The sequence below is a fragment of the Somniosus microcephalus genome, chromosome 9 (genome assembly GCF_052327205.1).
Source record: "Somniosus microcephalus isolate GS21.2 chromosome 9, FLI_Smic_1.0, whole genome shotgun sequence".
Classification (NCBI taxonomy): domain Eukaryota; kingdom Metazoa; phylum Chordata; class Chondrichthyes; order Squaliformes; family Somniosidae; genus Somniosus; species Somniosus microcephalus.
The window spans coordinates 65,050,835-65,077,778 of record NC_140995.1 but is presented as its reverse complement, the minus strand read 5'-3'; the positions used below and the strand labels follow the sequence as shown (position 1 = coordinate 65,077,778).

The following is a 26,944-nucleotide window of genomic DNA, read 5'->3' as shown; positions in this document are numbered from 1 at the left end:
TTTCAATGAGATACATGACAGAGTGACAGCACACAAGTCTGTTAAGATAATTGCAACGCCTTGTTTGACCCTATAAATTACATTAGTCATTGAACACGAGATAGCAGGTATGCAGGCATGACTCGTCTACTCTATTAACATCTGTCAGCCACACTACCAAAGGGAAGTGCTAGAAGCAAGGTCAGATGCCTTTTCAAAAGAGGACATGGGAATGACGGAAAAGGCAATATTGGCTCGGACTGCATTTTCCTAGGTCAACGCAACAACAGCTTTGGAATAAGCCCAGGAGGATGTCACATGGCCATGCTCTCATCCACAGGAGTAAGACCAGTACAGGGTGAAAAAGGGGACCATTTCCCCCCCACCCTTCACTTATAGGAGCACTTGGAAAACAGTGACAGGATCGGACAAAGTCAACATGGATTTACAAAAGGTAAATCGTGCTTGACTAATCTACTGGAATTTTTTGAGGATGTAACTGGTAAAATAGATAAGGGAGAACCAGTGGATGTGGTGTATTTGGACTTTCAGAAGGCTTTTGATAAGGTCCCGCATAAGAGATTAGCGTGTAATGTTAAGGCACATGGGATTGGGGGCAAGGTATTGACTTGGATAGAGAACTGGTTGGCAGACAGAAAGCAGAGAGTTGGAATAAACGGGTCTTTTTCAGAGTGGCAGGCAGTGACTAGTGGGGTACCGCAGGGATCGGTCCTTGGGCCCCAGCTATTCACAATATATATTAATGATCTAGACAAGGGAACGAGATGTAATATCTCCAAATTTGCAGACGACACAAAGCTAGGTGGGTGTGTGTGCTGTGAGGAGGATGCCGAGAAACTCCAGGATGATTTGGACAGGTTGGGTGATTGGGCAAAAGCATGGCAGATGCAATATAACGTGGATAAATGCGAGGTTATCCACTTTGTTGTCAAAAACAGGAAGGCAGATTATTATCTGAATGGCAATAGATTGGGAGAAAGGGAAGTGCAACGAGACCTGGGTGTCCTTGTGCACCAGTCGCTGAAGGTAAGCATACAGGTGCAGCAGGCGGTTAAGAAGGCAAATGGCATGTTGGCCTTCATAGCAAGAGAGTTTGAGTACAGGAACAAGGATGTCTTGCTGCAGTTGTACAGGGCCTTGGTGAGACCACATCTTGAGTATTGTATGCAGTTTTGGTCGCCTTATCTGAGGAAGGATGTTCTTGCCATGGAAGGAGTTCAGCGAAGATTCACCAGGCTGATACCTGGGATGGCAGGAATGACGTATGAGGAGAGATTGGGTCGATTGGGCTTGTACTCGCTGGAGTTTAGATGAATGAGAGGGGATCTCATTGAAACTTATAAAATTCTGACAGGACTGGACAGACTAGATGCAGGAAGGATGTTCCTGATGGTCGGGGAGTCCAGAACCAGGGGTCACAGTCTAAGGATAAGGGGTAGGCCATTTAGGACAGAAATGAGGAGGAATTTCTTCACCCAGAGAGTGGTGAACCTGTGGAATTCTCTACCACAGAAGGCAGTAGAGGCCAATACATTAAATATATTCAAGAAGGAGTTGGATATATTTCTTAAGGCTAAAGGGATCAAGGGGTATGGGGAGAAAGCAGGGACCGGGTACTGAATTTGGATGATCAGCCATGATCGCATTGAATGGCGGAGCAGGCTCGAGGGGCCGAATGGCCTACTCCTGCTCCTATCTTCTATGTTTCTATGTTTCACAAAAATGTCCCTATTATGAATAGCTGGTATTGGTATAGCTAACTCTGTTAATGACTAAAATATAAAATACAGTAATTTTAACAATCTGATGGTACAATGAATAATTGAATTGTTACCTTTCTGTAGCACTGTCAGTTTGATTATAGGGTCGCTCATAGAGAGGTGAAAAACCAAAGCTCTCCCATTCCTCAGGAATCAAATTCTTGTCAGCCATACTTGGCAAACGTCCCATAACTAAAGATCCATTTTGGGAAGGAAATGCCAATCCCAGGCTGGTAAAATTACTCTGACTTCTTTGGAATGTCTGAAGTCCTCGGAGACTGTCGGGTCGATTTATTCCTTCATCACCTGCCCCTTCCTGTTTCAGTTCTGGTTCCAAAGCTGATGAAATGCTGTTACTCTCTTCTGGAACACATTCACCCCCAAGCCTGGAGGTCGCATTTGTCAGGCTATCTGGCTCTACCACAGGTTCCAAGGATTCTTGCATGTGACCATCTGCATCACCTTGTGCAGAAGCTCCCTTTTCAGACTCACAAAGGGTTTTTGCTGACTCACAGCTGCTGAGGTACAGCTCACCCTGTACCCTTTTCAGTGTTTCTGCAGTGCCCATTTTGGAGGCACTCTCTGGCAAAAAGCTAAGAGAGTCAGACTCACACTCAGAAACCTCTCGTAAGTCATCAAAGCTCTGTTCTACTCTTGTTGTTAGTCTTCGGATTCGCACTTGTGGTGAGGTAGAAGGGGTCACTGGCAGACTTTGGGAGTGCTGCTCGTACAATGTTAATAAAGGGGACCCTTGCTTTGGATAGTTTAATGTGCTGTTTTGTCCTTTATCTCCTAGAAAACAGAGGGGGGGAAAAATTCAGGATGTTGCTATATTACTGAATGTTAACTTATATATGTGTTATGATCTAATAAAACAAGATTGAAATTCACCAAGATTATCACCATCAACTCTCATGTTTTCCCACTTTTTTCTACTGAACTTTATTCCTTACTTTATTAAATTTTATTTTTTCCCCAGGTTTTTCTTTATACCTTTTATTCAAAGAGAAATGAAATGAGTCCACTTCCATTCATGTATCTCTTCCTCTTGCATTAAAACAATTACAATTCTCAAGTGATGAACTACTGTGGCAACATTTAGTATCCCAAACTTCACTAATCACAATGAGGGATATTTAACATCAGAAGCGTAACATGAAAGAACAGAAGACCCAAGGACTGTACCATAAAGGAATCCTTTATAGAATGTCACTAAAGGGAGACTCTGACACCTTGCTTTTTCTTTTGCAACATGCTTGTATCAATGAGCAGACTCATTGGCCAAAGCTGCCTTTTGCTGAGTCCTAATGTAGTCAAATTGGACCGGCACTGAAACCAAACCTGACTGAGGATATCAAAAACTGCAGCGTAGGAGGTGACAGAATCCATTAAGTGCTGATTGTAAACTTAGATGCTCCAGTCATCCAACTGCAAGTGGTATCAGGTGTTGACAGACCAGGAGTGAAACCCAAAGGTTCAGCAGACCTCCAACTGATGCTGAAGGAAGTCATGTCAGCTCCTGGAAGATCCTACCTAGTTTTACTAACCAAATCATTTTGGGTGGTCCATTATTATTGCAATGTTCCTGGGAACTTTTATATGTGAACTTTGTCCTAATTTAAAGGACAGAAGGAAAATCTACTGCCAACTATAGAACATGTTGTATACAGTGACGGGGAGAGATCACCTGATCCAACAGGCATGACGTTCTTAAAAAGTCATTGTTGAGCTTCCTCGATGGCCTTGTGAGTAAAAGCATCACCTAATGTAGTGCTAAACTATAGACCAAAGGTCACAGATTTGATTCCTGGTCTGTGTTGGGTTTGATGATCTCAGCTGTAGGATGGCAGCAGTTGGGGTGTCACACTGGCTTCAGTGTCCCCAGGCTAATGTGGGATGGAAATGCTCAAGTTTCAGCTCCTGAAAAATGGCTGTTAAGTACAGGCAGAGTCGAGCTCAGCTTCATGCCCTCCGCGGTGGTAAAGCTAGCTGATACTCACCGTCTAGTCTCATACAGGGAGAATGGCCACTTGAAAGAGGTACTGGAGAGCTGATGATGGCGGTGGCACCAGACCTCATCAAGAGTCAGTGCCATGGGAGAGGAGTGAATTGGCAGAAAAATAAAAAGTAGCAGAATGTAACTAGGATGAAGCAATAATACCTCTATTTACCCCTTTCTACTACCCTCAATAGTTTACTCAAAATGGCATGCATGTCCTGCTAGAATGTGGCAATGGAATGGTACTGACTCAACTGAATTCCTGTGAAAAGGTGCCAAAGCAATACAACTGAGATTGAGAAGTCAATGGAATGGGGCAAATATAGGTTGGATTATTCTTGAACCTTTACAGTTTTAACCAGGAATGTTAGCAGAGCTACACAATTCCACCAACATGAGCAAGGATCATTGCATATTCATGCATTCTCATAAGACAAAATATGAAGTTTATAACACTGGGAAACATTAAATCTTCCTGTTGTTATTGATCTGCATCAGGCAATACAGTGGTTGATTTAAATGTAACAAGGATTCATACATGTTAGATTAAGTAAGTGTAGGGTAGCACTTTCAATATAAAGCACTCCTTCCACCTTACCCTATATCTAGTTTACATTTAAAAAAAATTAAAACTTCTACATTAATATGAGACACTGACACCTTGATTTTCCCTTCACCCTCATGGAAATTGACTCTTTTGGAACTCCACATTCATCAGAAAGCAACTCAGCTGATCTGACCTGTCAGGGAGTGGTTCCATGGGAAATCACAATGATCGACATCTTTCCCAGCTGAATGCAGCTTGCGGAAGATCAGAGTCGGAAAATTTTAGTCTCAACTAAGTATTCTGAATTTTCAGACGATGCTATGATTTCCTGACTGGGACACCTGCTTCCAAGATGGAAAAAATGTCCAAGCGTGTGACTTACTAATAAGGTGTTTCCTAATAAGTCACATAGCTGGTATCAGTTGAGCTGTTCCCCAAATACGAACAACCAAATATTTTTTTTTAAATTATTCGTTTTTATGGGATGTGGGCGTCGCTAGCAAGGCCAACATTTATTGCCCATCCCTAATTGCCCTCGAGAAGGTGGTGGTGAGCCGCCTTCTTGAACCGCTGCAGTCCGTGTGGTGAAGGTACTCCCACAGTGCTGTTAGGGAGGGGGTTCCAGGATTTTGACCCAGCAATGATGAAGGATTGGCAATATACTTCCAAGTCAGGATGGTGCATGACTTGGAGGGGAACTTGGAGGTGGTGGTGTTCCAATGCGCCTGCTGCCCTTGTCCTTCTAGGTGGAAGAGGTCACGGGTTTGGGAGGTGCTGCCGAAGAAGCCTTGGCAAGTTGCTGCAGTGCATCTTGTAGATGGTACACACTGCAGCCACGGTACACCGGTGGTGGAGGGAGTGAATGTTTAAGGTGGTAGATGGGGTGCCAATCAAGCAGGCTGCTTTGTCCTGTATGGTGTCGAGCTTCTTGAGTGTTGCTGGAGCTGTACTCATCCAGCCAAGTGGAGAGTATTCCATTACACTCCTTACTTGTGCCTTCTAGATGGTAGAAAGGCTTTGGAGAGTCAGGAGGTGAGACACTCGCCACAGAATACCTAGGGTCTGACCTGCTCTTGTTGCCACAGTATTTATGTGGCTGGTCCAGTTAAGTTTCTGGTCAATGGTGACCCCCAAGATGTTCATGGCGGGGGATTAGGCGATGGTAATGTCATTGAATGTCAAGGGGCGGTGGTTAGACTCTCGCTTGTTGGAGATGGTCATTGCCTGGCACTTCTGTGGTGCGAATGTTACCTGCCACTTATCAGTCCAAGCCTGAACGTCGTCCAGGTCTTGTTGCATGCGGGCATGGACTGCTTCATTATCTGAGGAGTTGTGAATGGCACTGAACACTATGCAGTCATCAGCGAACATCCTCATTTCTGACCTTATGATGGAGGGAAGGTCATTGATGAAGCAGCTGAAGATGGTTGGACCTAGGACACTGCCCTGAGGAACTCCTGCAACGATGTCCTGGGGCTGTGATGATTGACCTTCAATCACCACAACCATCTTCCTTTGTGCTAGGTATGACTCCAGCCAGGAGATTTCCCCCACCCCCCCTCCACCAATTCCCATTGACTTCAGTTTTACTAGGGCTCCTTCATGCCACACTCGGTCAAATGCTGCCTTGATGTCTCACCTCACCTCTGGAATTCAGCTCCTTTGTCAACGTTTGGACCAAGGCTGTAATGAGGTTGGGAGCAGAGTGGTCTTGGCGGAACAGGTTATTGTTGAGTAAGTGCTGCTTGATAGCAGTTGATGACACCTTCCATCACTTTGCTGATGACTGAGAGTAGACTGATGGGGCGGTAATTGGCCGGATTGGATTTGTCATGCGTTTTGTGGACAGGACATACCAGGGCAGTTTTCCACATTGTCGGATAGATGCCGATGTTATAGCTGTAGTGGAACAGCTTGGCTAGAGGCACGGCAAGTTCTGTAGCACAAGTCTTCAGCACGATAGCCGGGATGTTGTCGGGGCCCATAGCCTTTGCTGTATCCAGTGCGCTCAGCCATTTCTTGATATCACGTGGAGTGTATCGAATTGGCTAAAGACTGGCTTCTGTGATGGTGGGGACCTCGGGAGTAGGTCAATATGGATCATCCACTTGGCACTTCTGGCTGAAGATGGTTGCAAACGCTGCAAACGGCAAGGCTGAACTCACGTGCTGGGCTCCACCATCATTGATGATGGGGATATTCATGGAGCCTCCTCCTCCTGTTAGTTGTTGAATGGTCCGCCACCATTCACCACTGGATGCAGCAGGACTGCAGAGCTTTGATCTGATCAGTTGATTGTGGGATTGCTTAGCCCTGTCTATAGCATACCACTTCAACTTTTTAAGCATGCATGTAGTTGTGTTGCAGCTTCCCCAGGTTGGCACCTCATTTTTAGGTACAACTGGTGCTGCTCCTGGCATGCTCTTCCACACTCCTTATTGAATCAGGGTTGGTCCCCTGGCTTGATGGTAATGGTAGAGTGAGGGAATATGCCGGGCCATGAGGTTACAGATTGTGGTGGAATACAATTCTGCTGCTGCTGATGGCCCACAGCGCCTCAAGGATGCCCAGTTTTGAGCTGCTAGATCTGTTCTGAATCTATCCCATTTAGCACGGTGGTAGTGCCACACAACACGATGGAGGGCGTCCTCAGTGTGAAGATGGGACTTCGTCTCCACAATGACTGTGCGGTGGTCACTGCTACCAATACTGTCATGGATAGATGCATCTGTGACATGTAGATTGGTGAGGACGAGATCAAGTAGGTTTTTCCCCTCGTGTTGGTTCTCTCACCACCCGTCGCAGGTCCAGACTGGCAGCTATGTCCTTCAGGACTCGGCCAGCTTGGTCAGTAGTGGTGCTGCCGAGGCACTCTTGGTGATGGACATTGAAGTCCCCCACCCAGAGTACATTCTGTGCCCTTGCTACTCTCAGTGCTTCTTCCAAGTGGTGTTCAACATGGCAGAGTACTGATTCATCAGCTGAGGGAGGTTTCCTTGCCCATGCTTGACCTGATGCCATGAGACTTCATGGGGTCCGGAGTCAATGTTGAGGACTCCCAGGGCCACTCCTTCCCGACTGTATACCACTGTGCCACCACCCCTGGTGGGTCTGTCCTGCCGGTGGGACAGGACATACGCAGGGATGGTGATGGAGGAGTTTGGGACATTGGCTGAAAGGTATGATTCTGTGAGTATTACTATGTTGCTTGACTAATCTGTGGGACAGCTCTCCCAATTTTGGCACAAATCGCCAGAAGTTGGTGAGGAGGACTTTGCAAGGTTGACTGGGCTGGGTGTGCCGTTGCCGTGTCCGTAGCCGGTGCTGATCGATGCCGGGTGGTTTGTCTGGTTTCATTCTTATTATTTTGTTTCGTAGTGGTTTGTTACAACTGAGTGGCTTGCTAGGCCATTCCATGCTCATCTTCCAAATTAACCCAATGTCTAATAAAAGCAAAGCACTTACAAATTTTATTGAATGAGTAATACAATTCCAAGTTGTTATATAGAATATATAGCACAGAAACAGGCCATTAGGCCCAACCAGCCCTAGTCAGCGTTTATGCTACACTCGAGCCTTCTTCCATCTTTCCTCATCTAACTCCATCAGCATAACCCTCTATTCCTTTCTCCTTCATGTGCTTATTTGGCTTTCCCTTAAATGGATCAACTAATACCTGTGGTAGCAAGTTCCACATTCTCACCACTCTCTGGCTAAAGAAGTTTCTTCTGAATTCCTGATTTGATTTCTTGATGACTATCTTACATTAGTGGCCTCTAGTTTTGCTCTTCCCCACAAGTGGAAACACTCTGGGCTGGATTTTATCAATGGGGACGTGACTGCTGGTTGTCAAGTTTCAGTGCCGCCCCCAACGACGTCCGGCCAACCCACACTACTTTCCCTTGATTCACCTTGTTAAGCCCGCTCTGTAGGCAAGTTAAGGGAAAGCCAGTGACAGAGGACGTCAGCGTATGACGTTTCATCTTTGACAGATGAATTGTCATCGTTTGACAGCTTTGAGAAGCTGTGAATCACTGACAACCTCTTCTTTGGCGAGTCCTGTACTGAAGACTCATGAAACCTCTTTCCTGAGCAGAAATCAGATGGCTGTTGCATCGGAGAATGCAGCAGCCATTCTGTCATCTCTGCTGTTGAGATGAGGAGCCTCCGGATACCCAAGGGCTGAAATCTGCAGAAAGAAGCAAAGGTAAGTAAATTTTTTCTAACACTTTACACTCACCTTCCATACTTACCTCTCCACGCTTGCATCCATCACTCATCTCCACAGTGCACTTTTCGACCCCTTTCACCCCCGCAGACCCACTGTTCGCCTCGCTGACCCTGACAAGGTTCGCAGCTGTCGGGAAGCCCGCACTTGTGTGGGTAAAATGGGGATAAACCTCTAAACTGCCTATTAACAGAGTTAATTGGCTGTAGTCCCCTTCCCGCCTCGAGGAGGCGGGTCCCTGCGCTATTGGGGACGCGTTTCCCGGGAAGATGGCATGGTGGCGGGTTGGTACCTGCTCCCAGTTTCTGCCATTTTCCCGGCAGTCCCGCCTCCATACTCGCCTCCCCAGGGCTGGCAAAATTCCCCCCTCTGTCTACCCTATCAAAACCTTTCAAACTTTTAAAGACCTCCATTAGGTCACCCCTCAGCCTTCTCTTTTCAACAGAAAATAGGCCTAGCCTGTTCATCCTTTCCTGATAGGTATAACCGTGCAGTACTGGCATCAACCTTGTATATCTTCTCAGCACCCTCTCCAGTGCCTCACTGGGAATGGTAGCATAGTGGTTATGTTACTGGTAACCCAGAGGCCTGGACTAATAATCAGGAGACTAATGAGAGTTCAAAGCCCATCACGGCAGCTGGGGAATTTAAATTCAGTTAATTAAATAAATCTGGAGTAAAAAGCTAGTATCAGTAATGGTGACCATGAAACTACTGGATTGTCGTAAAAACCCATGTGGTTCACTAACGTCCTTCAGGGAAGGAAATCTGTCATCCTTACCTGGTGACTCCAGACCCACAGCAACGTGGTTGACTCTTAACTGCCCTCTGAAATGGCCCAACAAGCCACTTGTAACAAACCGCTACAAGAAACAATAAGAAGAATAAAACCGGACAGACCACCCGGCATCAACCTCGGCACAGGTTTCAGACATGACAAAGACACACCCAGCCCAGTCGACCCTGCAAAGTCCTCCTCACCAACATCTGGGGACTTGTGCCAAAATTGGGAGAGCCGTCCCACAGACTAGTCAAGCAACAGCCTGACATAGTCATACTCACAGAATCATACATTTCAGCCAATGTCCCAAACTCCTTCATCACCATCCCACCAGGGGTGGTGGCACAGTGGTATACAGTCGGGAGGGAGTGGCCCTGGGAGTCCTCAACAATGACTCCGGACCCCATGAAGTCTCATGGCATCAGGTCAAACATGGGCAAGGAAACCTGCTGATTACCACCTACCGCCCTCCCTCAGCTGATGAATGAGTACTCCTCCATGTTAAACACCACTTGGAAGAAGCACCGAGGGTAGCAAGGGCACAGAATGTACTCTGGGTGGGGGACTTCAATGTCCATCACCAAGAGTGGCTTGGTAGCATAATTACTGACTGAGCTGGCAGAGTCCTGAAGGACATAGCTGCCAGACTGGGCCTGCAGCAGGGCCTGAGAGAACCAACACGAGGGAAAAACCTACTTGACCTCGTCCTCACCAATCTATACCTGTCGCAGATGCAACTGTCCATGACAATATTGGTAGCACATTGTGGAGACTAAGTCTCGTCTTCACACTGAGGACACCCTCCATCGTGTTGTGTGGCACTCTTCTTAAGAACATAAGAAATAGGAGCAGGAGTAGGCCAATCGGCCCCTCGAGCCTGCTCCGCCATTCAATAAGATCATGGCTGATCTGATCCTAACCGCCAATCTACTATCACAGAACCATCTCCTGAATCTAACAGAATTAGACACATGAAATAGGAGCAGGATCAGGCTACACGGCCCCTGGGCCCGCTCCGCTACCCACAGGGCCATGTCCGATCCGAACCTAGACTCATGTCCAAATTCCTGCCCGCTCCCCGTAACCCTTAATTCCCTTTACTTCTAGGAAACTGTCTATTTCTGTTTTAAATTTATGTAATGATGTAGCTTCTACAGCTTTTTGGGGCAGCATATTCCATGGACCTACCACCCTCTGGGTGAAGTAGTTCCTCCTCATCTCAGTTTTGAAAGAGCAGCCCCTTATTCTAAGACTATGCCCCCTCGTTCTAGTTTCACCCATCATCGGGAACATCCTCCCCGCATCCACCCGATCCAACCCCTTCACAATCTTATATGTTTCAATAAGATCGCCTCTCATTCTTCTGAACTCCAATGAGTAGAGTCCCAATCTACTCAACCTCTCCTCATATGTCCATCCCCTCATCCCCGGGATTAACCGAGTGAACCTTCTTTGTACTGACTCGAGAGCAAGTATGTCTTTTCTTAAGTATGGACACCAAAACTGCATGCAGTATTCCAGGTGCGGTCTCACCAATACCTTGTACAACTGAAGCAATACCTCCCTATTTTTATATTCTATCCCCCTAGCAATGAAAGCCAACATTCCATTGGCCTTCTTAATCACTTGCTGCACCTGCATACTAACCTTTTGAGTTTCGTGCACCAGGACCCCCAGATCCCTTTGTACTTCAGTACTTTCCAGTTTCTTGCCATTAAGATAATAACTTGCTCTACGATTTTTCCTGCCAAAGTGCATAACCTCACACTTTCCAGTATTGTATTCCATCTGCCAAATCTCTGCCCACTTACTTAGCCTGTCTATGTCCCCTTGCAGGTTTTTTATGTCCTCCTCACTCACTACTTTCCCTCCCATCTTAGTATCATCTGCAAACTTTGATATGTTACACTCGGTCCCCTCCTCCAAATCGTTAATATAGATTGTAAAGAGTTGGGGACCCAGCACTGACCCCTGCGGAACACCACTAGTTACTGATTGCCAGTCTGAGAATGAACCATTTATCCCAACTCTCTGCCTTCTGTTAGATAGCCAATCCTCTATCCATGCCAGAATATTACCCCCAATCCCGTGATTTTTTATCTTAAGCAATAATCTTTTGTGTGGCACCTTGTCAAATGCCTTTTGGAAGTCTAAATACACTACGTCCACTGGTTCCCCTTTATCCACCCTATACGTTACTTCCTCAAAGAACTCCAGCAAATTTGTCAAACATGACTTCCCCTTCATAAAACCATGCTGACTTTGTCCTATTAAATTATGATTATCCAAATGTCCTGTTACTGTCTCCTTAATAATGGACTCCAAAATTTTACCTACCACAGATGTTAGGCTAACCGGTCTATAGTTTCCAGCCTTCTGTCTACTGCCCTTTTTAAATAAGGGTGTTACATTAGCAGTTTTGCAGTCTGCCGGGACCTTTGCCGAGTCCAGGGAGTTTTGGAAAATTATTACCAATGCATCCACAATCCCTACCGCCACTTCCCTCAAGACCCTAGGATGTAAGCCATCAGGTCCAGGTGATTTATCCGCCTTGAGTCCCATTATTTTACCGAGTACCACTTCCTTAGTGATTTTGATCGTGTTTAGCTCCTCCCCCCCTTTAGCCCCCTGTTTGTCCAGTGTTGGGATATTCTTAGTGTCCTCTACTGTAAAGACTGATACAAAATATTCATTCAGTGTTTTTGCCATCTCCATATTTCCCACCATTAATTTCCCAGCCTCATCCTCTAAGTGACCAACATTTACTTTAGCCACCCTTTTTCTTTTTATATAACTATAAAAACTCTTACTATCTGTTTTTATATTTTTTGCTAATTTACTTTCATAATCTATCTTCCCTTTCTTAATCAATCTTTTTGTTATTTTTTGCTGTCTTTTAAAGTTTTCCCAATCCTCTATCCTCCCACTAGATTTGGCTACCTTATATGCCCTTGTTTTTAGTCGAATACTATCCTTAATTTCTTTACTTAGCCACGGATGGCTGTCTTTTCTTTTACACCCTTTTCTTCTCAGTGGAATATTTTTTTTTTGGAAGTTGTAAAATAACTCCTTGAATGTACACCACTGATCATGTATCGTCTTACCCTTTAATCTATTTTCCCAATCCACTCTACTCAATTCCGCTCTCATACCTTCATAGTCTCCTTTATTCAAGCTTAGCACGCTTGTTTGAGATCCAACCTTCTCACCCTCTAATTGAATATGGAATTCAACCATGTTATGGTCACTCATTCCAAGGGGTTCCTTTACTAGGACATTTTTAATTAATCCCATCTCGTTACACAGGACCAGATCTAAGGTTGCTTGCCCCCTGGTCGGTTCAGTTACATACTGCTCAAGAAACCCATCCCTAATACACTCAATGAACTCATCCTCAAGGCAGCCCTGCCCAATTTGATTTGTCCAATTAATATGATAGTTAAAATCCCCCATAATTATAGATGTTCCCTTATTACAAGCCTCAACTATTTCCTGATTGATACTCCGTCCAACAGAGTTGCAACTGTTCGGAGGCCTATAGACTACGCCCACTAGTGTTTTTTTCCCCTTATTATTCCTTACCTCCACCCAAACTGTTTCATTATCCTGATCTTTTGACCCAATATCATTTCTCTGTATTACAGTGATTCCTTCCTTTATTAACATAGCCACCCCACCTCCCCTTCCTTCCTGCCTGTCCTTCCTGATCGTTAAATAACCTGGTATGTTTAATTCCCAGGCATTGTCACCCCGCAGCCATGTTTCTGTAATGGCCACAAGATCATACCCATTCTTAGGCAATCCCTCGGAACCGAAGATGACTTGCTTCCACATTAAAAATGAGTTTGCAGGTGACTGATGAGTCCAATGCGGGACCTGCAGTCTCTGTCACAGGTGGGGCAGACGGTGGTTGAAGGGGCGGGTGGGTGGGGTGCTTGGGTTGACGTGCGCTCCTTGCACTGCCTGCGCTTGGCTTCCGCTTGCTCCCGGCGAAGAGACTCGAGGTGTTCGGCACCTTCCCGGATGCTTCTCCTCCACTTTGTGTGGTCTTGGGCCAGGGATTCCCCAGGTGTCGGTGGGGATGTTACACTTTTTCAAGGAGGCTTTGAGGGTGTCCTTGAAGCGTTTCCTCTGCCCACCTGGGGCTCTTTTGCCGTGCCGGAGCTCCAAGTAGAGCGCTTGTTTTGGGAGTCTCGTATCAAGCATGCAGACAACGTGACCCATCCATCGGAGCTGATCGAGCATGGTCAAAGCTTCGATGCTGGGGATGTTGGCCTGAGCCAGAACACTGACGTTGGTGCGCCTATCCTGCCAATGAATTTGCAGGTCTTGTGGAGGAAGCGTTGGTGGTACCTCTCCAGTGCTTTGAGGTGCCTGCTGTACATGGTCCATGTCTCTGAGGCATACAGCAGGGCGGGTATCACTGCTGCTCTGTAGACCATGAGCTTAGTGCCGGGTTTGAGGTCCTGGTCTTCAAACACTCTTTTCCTCAGGCGACCGAAGGCTGCACTGGCAAACTGAAGGCGGTGTTGGACTTCGTCGTCGACGTTTGCCCTTGTTGACAGTAGGCTCCCGAGGTATGGAAAGTGGTTCACGTTGTCCAAGGCCTTGTCATGGATTTTGATAATCGGGGGGCAGTACTGTGTGGCGGGGGCAGGTTGGTAGAGGACCTTTGTTTTACGGATGTTTAGGAGGTCCCGCAGCACGCTACCCGCCACCATCTCAGCACAACATGAGGTTGAAAAGGCCATCCGACAACTGAAGAACAACAAGGCCTCAGGAGCAGATGGAATCCCCACCAAGGCACTAAAACATGGTGGAGAAGCACTACTGGCGCGAATTCATGAACTCATTTCTCTTATCTGGAAGGAGCAGAGCATGCCAGGGGATCTCAGAGATGCCGTAATTGTGACCATCTTCAAGAAAGGTAACAAGTCCGATTGCGGTAATTAGAGGAGTTTCCCTGCTGTCTGCCACAGCGAAAGTCATCGCAACAATCCTCCTCAATCGCCTTCTACCGGTGGCCGAAGAGCTCCTCCCAGAGTCGCAATGCGGATTCTGCCCACTAATGGACATTATCTTCATCGCACGTCAATTAGAAGGGAAATGCAGGAACAGCACCAACCGCTGTACATGGCCTTCTTTGATCTCACAAAAGCCTTCAACACTCAACTGTGAGGGATTATGGAGTGTCCTCCTTAAATTCGGCTGCCCTCAAAAGTTTGTCACCATCCTCCGCCTGCTTCACGACGACATGCAAGCCGTGATCCTGACCAACGGTTCCACCACAGACCCAATTCACGTACGGGCCGGGGTCAAGCAAGGCTGTGTCATCGCACCAACGCTCTTCTTGATCTTCCTTGCTGCAATGCTCCATCTCACCCTCAGTAAGCTCCCCACTGGAGTGGAGCTAATTTACAGAACAAACGGGAAACTGTTCAACCTCCGTCGCCTCCAGTCCAGATTCAAGGTCGTCCCATCCTCTGTCGTTAAATTACAGTATGCAGACGATGCTTACGTCTGCGCTCACTCGGAGGTCGAATTCCAAACCATTGTCAACACCTTCACCAAAGCGTACGAGAGCATGTGTGGCACTACCACCGTGCTAAATGGGATAGATTCAGAACAGATCTAGCAGCTCAAAACTGGGCATGAGGCGCTGTGGTCCATCAGCAGCAGCAGATTTGTATTCCACCACATGGCTCTGCAGTCCTGCCACATTCAGTCATGAATGGTGGTGGCCCATTAAACAACTGACAGGAGGAGGAGGCTTCATGAATATCCCCATCCTTAATGATGGCAGAACCCAGCACGCAAGTGCAAAAGACAAGGCTGAAGCCATAAATGCGGAGTGGATGATCCATCTCGGCCTCCTCCTGAGGTTCCCACCATCACAGAAGCCAGTCTTCAGTCAATTCGATTCACTCCACTTGATATCAAGAAACAGCTGAGAACACTGGATACAGCAAAGGCTATGGGCCCTGACAACATCCCGGCTGTCGTGCTGAAGACTTCTGCTCCATAACTAGCTGCGCCTCTAGCTAAGCTGTTCCAGTACAGCTACAACCTTGGCATCTAGCTGACAATGTGGAAAACTGCCCAGGTATGTACTGTCCACAAAAAACAGGACAAATCCAATCTGGCAATTACCGCCCCATCAGTCTACTCTCAATCATCAGCAAAGTGATGGAAGGTGTTGTCGACAGTGCTATCCAGCAGCACTTACTCACCAATGCTCAGTTTGGGTTCCGCCAGGACCACTCTGCTCCAGACCTCATTACAGCCTTGGTCCAAACATGGACAAAAGAGCTAAATTCCAGAGGTGAGGTGAGAGTGACTGACCTTGACCTCAAGGCAGCATTTGACGGAGTGTGGCATCAAGGAGCCCTAGTAAAACTGAAGTCAATGGGAATCAGGGGAAAAACTCTCCACTGGTTGGAGTCATACCAAGCACAATGGAAGATGCCATGATGTGGAGATGCCGGTGTTGGACTGGGGTGGACAAATGTGAGAAGTCACACAACACCAGGTTATAGTCCAACAGCTTTATTTGAAATCACAAGCTTTCGGAGCGCTGCTCTTTCGTCAGGTGATGAAGGAGCAGCGCTCCGAAAGCTTGCGATTTCAAATAAAGCTGTTGGACTATAACCTGGTGTTGTGTGACTTCTCACAATGGAAGATGGTTGTGGTTGTTGGAGACCAATCATCTCAGCCCCAGGACATCGCTGCAGGCCTTCCTCAGGGCAGTGTCCTAGGCCCAACCATCTTCAGCTGCTTCATCAATGACCTTCCCTACATCGTAAGGGCAGAAGTGGGGATGCTTGTTGATGATTGCACAGTGTTCAGTTCCATTCTCAACTCCTCAGATAATGAAGCAGTCCACGCCCACATTCAGCAAGACCTGGACGACATTCAGGCTTGGGCTGATAAATGGCAAGTAACATTTGCGCCACACAAGTGCCAGGCAATGACTATCTCCAACAAGAGAGCATCTAACCACCGCCCCATGACATTCAATGGCATAACCATCACCGAATCCCCCACCATCAACATCTTGGGGGGGGTCATCATTGACCAGAAACTTAATTGGACCAGCCACATAAATACTGTGGCTACAAGAGCAAGTCAGAGGCTGAGTATTCTGTGGCGAGTGTCTCACCTCCTGACTCTCCAAAGCCTTTCCACCATCTACAAGGCACAAGTCAGGAGTGTAGTGGAATACTCTCCACTTGCCTAGTTGAGTGCAGCTCCAACAACACTGAAGAAGCTCAACACCATCCAGGACAAAGCAGCCCGCTTGATTAGCACCCCATCCACCACCTTAAACATTCACTCCTTCCACCACTGGCGCACCTTGGCTGCAGTGTGTACCATCTAAAAGATGCACTGCAGCAACTCACCAAGGCTTCTTCGACAGCACCTCCCAAATCCACGACCTCTACCACCTAGAAGGACAAGGGCAGCGGGTGCATGGGAGCACCATCACCTCCAAGTTACCCTCCAAGTCACACCATCCTGACTTGGAAATATATCGCTGTTCCTTCATAGTCGCTGGGTCAAAATCCTGGAACTCCCTCCCTAACAGCACTATGGGAGTACCTTCACCACGCGAACTGCAGCGGTTCAAGGCGGCGGCTCACCACCACTGTCTCAAGGGCAATTAGGGATGGGCAATAAATGCTGGCCTCGTCAGCGACGCCCACATCCAAGGACTGAATTTAAAAAAAACTTTTTATAATATGCTGATCAGAACTATACACAGTACTCCCAAGTGTGGTCTAACCAAGGTTCAATACAAGTTTAGCATAACTTCTCTACTTTTCAATTCTATCCATCTAGAAATAAACCCTAGTGCTTGGTTTGTTTTTGTTATGGCCTTATTGACCTGTGTCGCAACTTTTAGTGATTTGTGTATTTGTACTCCCAGATCCTTTTGCTCCTCTACCCCATTTAGATTCTTATTTTCCAAGTAATAAGTGACCACCTTTCTTTTCTTACCAAAATGTAATACCTCAAACTTGTTTTGAAATTATTTTGCCAATTATATGCCCATTTTGCAAGTTTATTAATATCTTCTTGTAATTTGTTGCAGTCCTCCTCAGGATTGAATATCTCCCCACCCTTCCCCCCCAATTTGGTGAATCCCACAAATTTTGAAATTGTGTTTTTGATTCCAAAGTCTAAATTCTAAGTCAAAGCCTTGTTTATGAGGGCAATATTTGTTCACAGGCAGATACTGAAGAGGGAAATTACATATAGTAACTTAATTCAGCAACAGTTAACTAAGTAACATGAATTAAGTCATGAACCATTTTGAAGAACTGCCTACCCTCTGTTGGGACAGCGGTGAAGGCAGATGGAGATAGAAAGCCAGGACTTTCACTAGGTTTTCCACCGCTGTAAGAATGCCGCATATACATGATCGATTTGATCTTTTCTTGAAAGATCTTGCCATCTGAAAGCCAAAACAAATTTAATGTATTTGTACACTCTACTTCATACCAAATTTTAAAAAAGCACATTATCCCCAGTGATAGCAATTTTTCATATATAATGTCTATTTAAACATTTTCACATATAATCTACATACAAAATTCATTCAGGGTTTAGACCTACTTTCAATGTGAAATAGCATATGTTAAATGTGAAAATCATTTTCATTAACAATGGGGTAAACCAGACAAACCGTATCTCCAAAATAAACGTTGTAACAGATATATGTTTTGTTGGTTTGCCTGGATGTGCTTTAATGTGCTATTGTGACCTCTAACCCAGCATGTACTGTACCAGTTGTTTTGGTGAAGAGCCTTAAGTTAGGAACTACAATATCAAGTCGACAGCACTGAGTCAGGAAACTGCAGAGAGAAAGCACTGAATCCAGAGAAACTAGATAGAGAGAATGTGGAGTCAAGGCAGGGTTGGCTTACAACAGACATTAGGATCAGTGCACTATAAGTGCATTACACTGTAACATGCACCTGGGCTTTGAGATGTAAAATGGTGTGCATTAGATACAAAAAGAAAATGACAGTAAACGGAATAGTTAAAAGGAGAAGGCAACTGGAAAAAAGTGTCAACATATCCCATGGACGAAATTCTCAGAGAAACAACAGAGGAGCTTGCCTATGACTGGTTTAGAAGCAAAAGTACTATTTCTGATTAGTATGTATACAAGAATGTCAGGACATCAGCAAAGCATACGGTCTTCAATTCAATATTAGGAAAAGAACTGTTTAGAAGGGGGTTTACTTTGTCATCTGTAAGCTTGTTGTATTTTTATGCACACTAATGCTATGGGACACTGAAGTAAGGTTAAGTACTTTACAATGAAATTCATTCTTTCTAAACCAATTTGCATTTATATAGCACCTCTAATGTAGGAAAACATCCCAAGGCGCTTACACTTACCTTCTTTTGAATCAGTTTACAGAAATAGCCCAAGAATAAAACGGTTTTGTATTGAGTTGCCATTTTACACAGACCAGCAGTCCTAATGCAGATCATAGGATGGCAAATAGGTCAGTTACTCAAACTTACTTCAGTCCTCTTGGCTTTGAAATTATACAGTAGGATACACGAGTATAATTGTTTAATTCATTCATCTGAAATTCCTCCCTGGATTTTTTTTTTTTTTTTAAGCAGAGGAGTTAATCCATTTACTTTCAACAGGTTAACAGCTCCACTAAAAATAATGGAGAGAGGAATTTCAGACAAATTTGTTAAGCTTTGGTACCCTAGTATCTCATGGTGTAATGACACGGTCCCTGGCTTTAAAGAGTCAGATTAATGGCAGATTTAGATATCTTAAAACAAGTTTCAATAGACCAAAAAGGTTTTAACAAGTACTGACTGATTTTATAGTACATGCTGCATAAAAGGAATCACTAATATTTTCATTTATATAGCCACTTTTCACGGTGAAATGTCTCAAAATGCTACACGCTACTAATTATTTTGTGAGTGAAGTGATTGTTATGTAGGTAAGTTCTGTGTGGCTGCTACATGTGAGAACACAAACCAAATAATTCATTATTCTCCATACCAGTGTCCTTTATGCTTAGATGTGTACATTAAACAGACTAAAAGCAGTATGCATTCCATTCACCTATATGAAGAGCAAAGTAAAAGCCTGGAGGGGTGTGGCAAACATAGGTGTTAGTGGGAGGATGTACTGCCAACAGAAAATTGTAAACCAGCTTCAGCAATTCCAGATCTGGTGGCGACCCAAGTACTTCCTCAATGATCTTCACAAACGATCTACAGACGTCCCGAGGGATTGATGTCAGGTGCTCATCTCGGTGCTCCTGAGAAGCCAGAATGGGGAAAGAGAGGAACAACAATGCAGATACGTTAACACAACATTATGACGCAGTATTCCCTTTTGTTTAGTCTAATGAAAAGCTATATTTATCTGAAACAGAATCTTTCCTGCACCCAATTCGGATAGTGTTAAAATAAATTCTACAAAATTCCACTGAGACATTATGCAGTGCTCTTGTATACCACTGAGCGTTCCACATGTCTGTGGATGGTATAACTATGTTACACACTTCACCAAGATATTATATTTCTGAAAATGTAGCAGCAGTACCACTGTGTGTTATAAAATCAATGTGAGAGAGCTTGGACTAAGCGGTGGCAGCACCGAGGCGGCAGATAAAAACAGCAGGAAACCAAGGCAGCGTGGACCTGAGCGGCAGCAGCATCGGAGGAGGCAGCAGGTAAAAGCAGCGGGAGACCAAGGCAGCGTGGACCTGAGCGGCAGCAGCATCGGAGGAGGCAGCAGGTAAAAGCAGTGGGAGACCAAGGCAGCGTGGACCTGAGCGGCAGCAGCATCGGAGGAGGCAGCAGGTAAAAGCAGTGGGAGACCAAGGCAGCGTGGACCTGAGCGGCAGCAGCATCGGAGGAGGCAGCAGGTAAAAGCAGTGGGAGACCAAGGCAGCGTGGACCTGAGCGGCAGCAGCATCGGAGGAGGCAGCAGGTAAAAGCAGTGGGGGACCAAGACAGCGTGGACCTGAGCGGCAGCAGCATCGGAGGAGGCAGCAGGTAAAAGCAGCGGGAGACCAAGACAGCGTGGACCTGAGCGGCAGCAGCATCGGAGGAGGCAGCAGGTAAAAGCAGTGGGAGACCAAGACAGCGTGGACCTGAGCGGCAGCAGCTCCGACGATTGCAACAACAACAAAAAACAAGGAGTGACGTCACAGGACAACAGGTAGGTGATTGGTTGGTGAGTAGTAACTTTTTTCTCTCTAAGCTAGGGCAGTGGTTTAAACTAGGAGCGGGAAACTATAATGTACTTTATTAAATTTATAACTTAAATAGTTAAACTAATTAATATAACTTTAAATAGTCGTTGAATAAAGACTTCAACTAATTAAATAAATAAAATAAGGTTAGACCAAGACATGGCAGAGCAGGTTGTGTGTCTGGACTGCGGTATGTGGGAGTTTGTGGACAGTGAGACTGTCCCGAGCGAACACGTCTGCAATAGATGCCTCTGTCTCAAATCTCTCCGGCTCAGAGTCATTGAGCTGGAGTGCGAGTTGGAGACACTCCGACACATAAGGGAGGGAGAGGAGTATCTAAACAGTTTGCTCCAGACATCGGTCACACCTCGTAGAGAGGTGCAGGATCAGAATGGGGTTGGTGTGACCGATAGTGTGCAGAGTAAGGGGAACCCAGGTAAGAAAGGGAACGAGGATCCACAGAAACTGATCCTATTCAACAGGTGCAATGTACTTGCTACCTGTGAGGATAGGATAAAGACTGTCGGAAGAACAGCCAGAATGCAGACCATGGCACTTTGGAGCAGGAAGCTGTCCTAAGGTAGGAGGAGAGGGAGTGTAATATGGTAGTTGTAGGGGATTCTATAATTAGGGGGACAGATAGCATCCTTTGTAAGCAAAATTAAGAGTCTCATATGGTATGCTGCCTACCTGGTGCCAGGGTAAGGGACATCTCGAACTGGCTTGAAAGGATATTGGAAAGGGAGGGGGAGGATCCAGTCATTGTGGTCCACGTTGGGACCAACAACATAGGGAAGAGCAGGCAAGAGGTCCTGTTTGGAGAGTACCAGGAACTAGGAGCTAAATTAAAGAACAGGACCTCAAGGGTTATAATCTTTGGATTATTACCTGAGCCACGTGCAAATTGGCATAGAGATAGCGGATTAGGGAAGTAAACACGTGGCTAAAGGGGTGGTGTGGGAAACGGGTTCCATTTCATGGGACACTGGCACCAGTATTGGGACAGGAAGGAACTGTACCGTTGGGACGGGATCCACCAGAGACCAGGGTCCTAGCGGAAATGATAAATAGGACGGGCACAAGGACTTTAAACTAGTAAATGGTGGGCGGGGGGGGGGGGGGGGGGGGGTGCTCAGGAGGAAATTGTTTTTGAACTACTATTTGTACTGCAAACAAAAGGGAAGAGAGTAGAGCAGCAGTCAGAAATTGTTCTTTAGGCACTACAGGTAAGGGGAAAACTAAAAGATGTAAAGTGATTAAACCGGGAGAGAGAAATAAGAAACATGTGAGTAAAACATCAGAGCTGAAGGACAGGCTAGGGTGTGTGGCCCAAATAAGCGTTCTTTATACAAACGTACGAAGTATATGGAATAAACTGAATGAACTGCAGGCATGAATTCAAATTGGAGGGTATGACATGGTAGCCATTACTGAGACATAGCTGCAAGGCAGTCAGGACTGGGAACTAAATATACCAGGTTATAAGGTCTACAGGACAGAGAGAGAAAATGGCAGAGGGGGAGGAGTAGCCTTAGTGATTAAGGGTGAAATCACTTCAATGTTAAGAGAGGACTTAGAGCGTTAAGCAGACAGTGGAGACCTTATGAGTTGAATTAAGAAATAGGAAAGGATCCAAGACTGTAGTGGGAGTTGTGTATAGGCCCCCTGGTAGCAGCTCTGAAGTGCTAGTGTATAAATGCAGAGATTAGACAAGTGTGTAGCAAAGGCAGCGTGGCTTTAATAAATTAACGTAAGTAAAATAACAGTAATGAAGAAAATAATGGCACTAAAGAGCGACAAATCCCCAGAGCCAGATGGTTTCCATCCCAGGATTTTAAAGAAAGTAGGTGAGCACATTGCAGATGCCCTAACTATAATCTTCCAAAGTTCTCTAGATTCAGGAACCGTCCCTTTAAATTGGGAAATTGCGCATGTCACTCCACTTTTTAAGAGGGAAACCAGGGAATTATAGATCAGTTACCCTAACATCTGTTGTCAGGAAATTGCTAGAGTCTATAATTAAGGATAGGGTGACTGAACATCTTTGTGTGAAAGGTAGGTCATGTCTGACAAACCTGATTAGTTACGTCTTCAAAAAATTCAAAGTAGTGGACAGGGGAATGTCTATGGATGTTATTTATATGGACTTCCAGAAGGCATTTGATAAAGTTCCACATAAGTAAGTGTTATCTAAAATAGAAGCCTACGGAGTGGAGGGCAAATTATTGACCTGGTTAGGAAATTGGCTGAGCAGCAGGAGATAAGAGAGTAGGGATAATGGGTAGGTACTCAAATTGGCAGGAGATGACTAGTGGTGTCCCGCAGGGATCTGTGTTGGGGCCTCAACTATTCACAATATTTATTAACAACTTAGGCGATGGCATAGAAAGTCATATATCCAAATTTGCCGATGATACAAAGATAGGTGGAATTGTAGGCAGTGTAGATGGAAGCATAAAATTACAAAGGATTATTGATAGATTAAGTGAATGGGCAAAACTGTGGCAAATTGATTTCAATGTAAGTAAATGTGAGGTCATCCACTTTGGACCTAAAAAGGATAGAACAGGGTACTTTCTAAATGGTGAAAAGCTAAAAACAGTGGTGGTCCAAAGAGACTTGGGGGTTCAGGTACATAGGTCATTAAAATGTCATGAACAGGTACAGAAAATAATCAAAAAGGCTAATGGAATGCTGGCCGTTATATCTAGAGGACTAGAGTACGAGGTAGAAGTTACGCTGCTGTACAGAATCCTGGTTAGACCACATCTGGAGTACTGTGAGCAGTTCTGGGCACCACACCTTATGAAGGATATATTGGCCTTGGAGGGAGTGCAGCGTAGGTTTACCAGAATGATACCTGGACTTCAAGGGCTAAGTTACAAGGAGAGATTACACAAATTAGGGTTGTATTCCCTAGAATTTAGAAGGTTAAGGGGTGATCTGATCGAAGTTTTCAGGATATTAAGGGGACCAGAGAGGGGTACATAGAGAGAAACTATTTCCACTGGTTGGAGATTCTAGGACTAGAAGGCATAGTCTATAAATTAGAACCAGACCTTCCAGGAGTGAAATTAGGAAACACTTCTACACACAAAGGGTGTTAGAAGTTTGGAACTCTCTTCTACAAACGTCAATTAATGCTAGATCAATTGTTAATTTTAAATCAGAGATGGAGAGCTTTCTGTTAACCAAAGGTATTAAGGGATATGTGCCAAAGGCGGGTAAATGGAGTTAGGTCGCAGATCAGCCATGATCTCATTGAATGGCAGAGCAGGCTCGAGGGGCTGAATGGCTTACTCCTGTTCCTATGTCTATCCTGTTTCAAAAGAGAAATTTGTGGTATTATAATAATAGCAAAATACTGTGGATGCTGGAAATCTGAAATAACAGAAAATGCTGGAAATACTCAGCAGGCCAGGCAGCATCCGTGGAGAGAGAAACAGAGTTAACGTTTCAGGTCTGGGACCCTTCATCAGAACTGGAAAAAGCTGGAGATGTAATAGATATTAAGCAGGTGCAGAGACGGGGGGGGGGGGGGGGGGGGGTTAGGAGGGGAGGAAGGAATTGAAAGAACATCCTGTAAGGGTTCCCCTTGCCCTCACCTTTCACCCCACCAGCCTCCACATTCAACGGATCATCCTCCGCCATTTCCGCCACCTCCAACGTGATCCCACCACCAAACACATCTTCCCCTCACCTCCCCTTTCAGCATTCCGAAGGGACCGCTCCCTCCGCGACACCCTGGTCCACTCCTCAATCACCCCCAACAGCCCTTCTCCTTCACCTGGCACCTTCCCGTGCAAGCGCAGGAGATGCAACACATGCCCTTTTACCTCCTCCCTTCCCACTGCCCAGGGCCCCAAACACCCCTTCAAGGTGAAACAACGATTTACTTGTACTTCTTGCAATTTAATATACTGTATTCGCTGCTCACGATGCGGTCTCCTCTACATTGGGGAGACCAAATGCAGATTGGGCGACCGCTTTGCGGAACACCTCCGTTCAGTCCGTAAGGGTGACCCTGAGCTTCCGGTCGCCTGTCACTTTAATTCACCGCTTCACGCCCACTCTGATCTCTCTGTCCTCGGCCTATTACATTGTTCGAATGAAGCTCAACGTAAGCTCGAGGAACAGCACCTCATCTTTCGATTAGGCACTTTGCAGCCTGCCGGACTCAACACTGAGTTCAACAATTTCAGATAATTATCCCTGCCCCCATTTTTCATGCTGTATGATTTTTGCCATTCCCATTTGCAACATTTTATCTTTCCTGCCTCTTACAAAAGTACAGGATGTTCTTTCAATTCCTTCCTCCCCTCCTAAACCACCCCCCTCCCCCATCTCTGCACCTGCTTAATATCTATTACATCTCCAGCTTTTTCCAGTTCTGATGAAGGGTCCCAGACCTGAAACGTTAACTCTTGTTTCTCTCTCCACGGATGCTGCCTGGCCTGCTGAGTATTTCCAGCATTTTCTGTTGTTATTTGCGGTATTATACATTGGTTCCATTATTCTTCAATTGCATTTGGAGGGGATATGTACTGACTCATGTTAAAATGAAAGCTGTCCTTTCTCTCATGGTCAAGCTACCTATGAGAAAGCATGCCAGATTATTTGATCTGGTAATTGATCAGATAAGGAGACACCATGTTTGCATGGCAAGTTCAGCATTAGCATTTTCTGGGTTTCTCAGGCACAGGGCATACATAATAAGTTACTATGTTCTGATTTTGAGTGACAATTCTGTTGACAGAAACTACCTGAAGTTGGGAATAAATATGACAAGCTTTTGCTAGTTTTGTAGTTCAGTTCTCCCAGTTCACATGCAACTGCTGACCTTCTAGGTGACAGAGGTAAAGGACAGTACGCTACATCACAGAGCAGCCGGTTTGAAGATTTAATTCCTATAAAATACTTGCTAGTCGCAACATGCCTGTTATAATAAATGTAGTGTTACTATCTCCCTTCAGTCTAAGTTACTTGTACTTAGATCTTGTGACATATGGTCCAGGACATCCTACAAACACCCAGTGGGCAAGAGGTTGTTCTTGCAAAGCAGAAGGAGATCTCTAATTTTCCCAGGCTGTATTGTGTTTGCTGATTTCAGTCAGGGCAGTAGTTTGGTCCCTGGCTGGGAGAGGGGAAAAAGTGCCAGGGTTCCCACTCCTGATTGCCATCCAGTGACTCCTGCTGGAAAATGCACTTGGGTGGATGTCAGGAGAGAACAGGATAGGGCTCAGCTGTGAAGTGTTCCACAATCAATGACCTGTCAACTCTCACTGTCTAGGGTCACATAAAAATTGGCAACTTGGAACTGTACCCCAGCAAGACTCAGGAAAACAGGAGAGAAAAGGGGGGAGGGACGGTTAAAATTTGGATGAAGTAATACAGTTCATACCTGAAGAACCTGGCAAGTCAAAAGGAAGCGATAAACCACTTGAGCCTTTAGAAGCTGTTTGACATTGAACATCTGCTTTGGATGATGGACTCTAATGAGCACTTCAAGAGCTGCCATCAGCGTTTCCCAGACACCATTCTGTTTTCAAAATAAATACACACACTATTGGTAGCTGCCTTGGTGAGATTAGAAAACTCACCCTTTCACTTCTTGATGAACAGAATGCAGCCTGCTCTTCACAACCATGGCTGAATAATCCCAGGATCAATTGGTTGCAGCACTCCATGAGTTTGAGCTGCCCGGTAATATTACTTAAAAAGGGCAATCCTTCCAACAGATCAGTAGTCTTGATTCCTCTTCAAATGGTGAGCTCCATACCGCAAATCAAACTTGAAAAAGGAGTACTTAATCTGAAGCATGCGTGGTTAGCTTACTCAACCCAGCTGTACTCAATTTTAATAATGCAAGCTGCACTGATAGGAGTACTCAAAGTTAAAACTGGCACATAATTCCCATCTAAAAACTCTTTTGGATGAAACTCAGGTACGCAAAAAAGTAAAAGAATAAATTAAACTGCATAAAGACCACATGGCGAACACCAATTTACTTGCAATCACAACGATTATATAATTTCAGAATCTTTTCTTCCATGGAAGATTTTGTTGTAATTGTTTGAAACAGAATGCAATGGAGCAGGAGTATGCTAGCTGTTGTCTTCATGGGCTGCTGATATGGGCTACATATAAAGTACTCCTATTAATTTTCATATATCGCAAATTGTTGATACTGACAGATCTTGGGAGTTCTGGTTTAGGATTTATCCACCAATGAGGCAACAGCGCTTTCCAACCCTCCAAGGCCACAAAATTCAAACAACACATAGCAGCTAATAAAAAATATAAGCACAAATAGAAGTGAGTTGCTTATGCTACAAAGGCCAGATTGCCAGGACACCCCTGCACTAGACCACTCTTAACAGGTT

The 26,944-nt window shown here is 45.4% G+C and overlaps 1 protein-coding gene across 6 annotated transcripts in view; it reads right to left on the bottom strand.

The window, feature by feature from the left end:
• lyst (lysosomal trafficking regulator) overlaps nucleotides 1-26,944 on the bottom strand; it is a 429,684-nt gene that overhangs the window by 111,933 nt on the left and 290,807 nt on the right. For all 6 annotated transcript variants that reach the window (XM_085996691.1, XM_085996696.1, XM_085996697.1 and 3 more), the window contains 4 exons: nucleotides 25,963-26,100; nucleotides 19,421-19,619; nucleotides 17,645-17,770; nucleotides 1,835-2,552 (listed from right to left, as the gene is read on the bottom strand). In XM_085996691.1, the coding sequence (XP_085852817.1) occupies nucleotides 1,835-2,552; nucleotides 17,645-17,770; nucleotides 19,421-19,619; nucleotides 25,963-26,100 (1,181 nt within the window). The remainder of the gene's footprint in view (nucleotides 1-1,834; nucleotides 2,553-17,644; nucleotides 17,771-19,420; nucleotides 19,620-25,962; nucleotides 26,101-26,944) is intronic.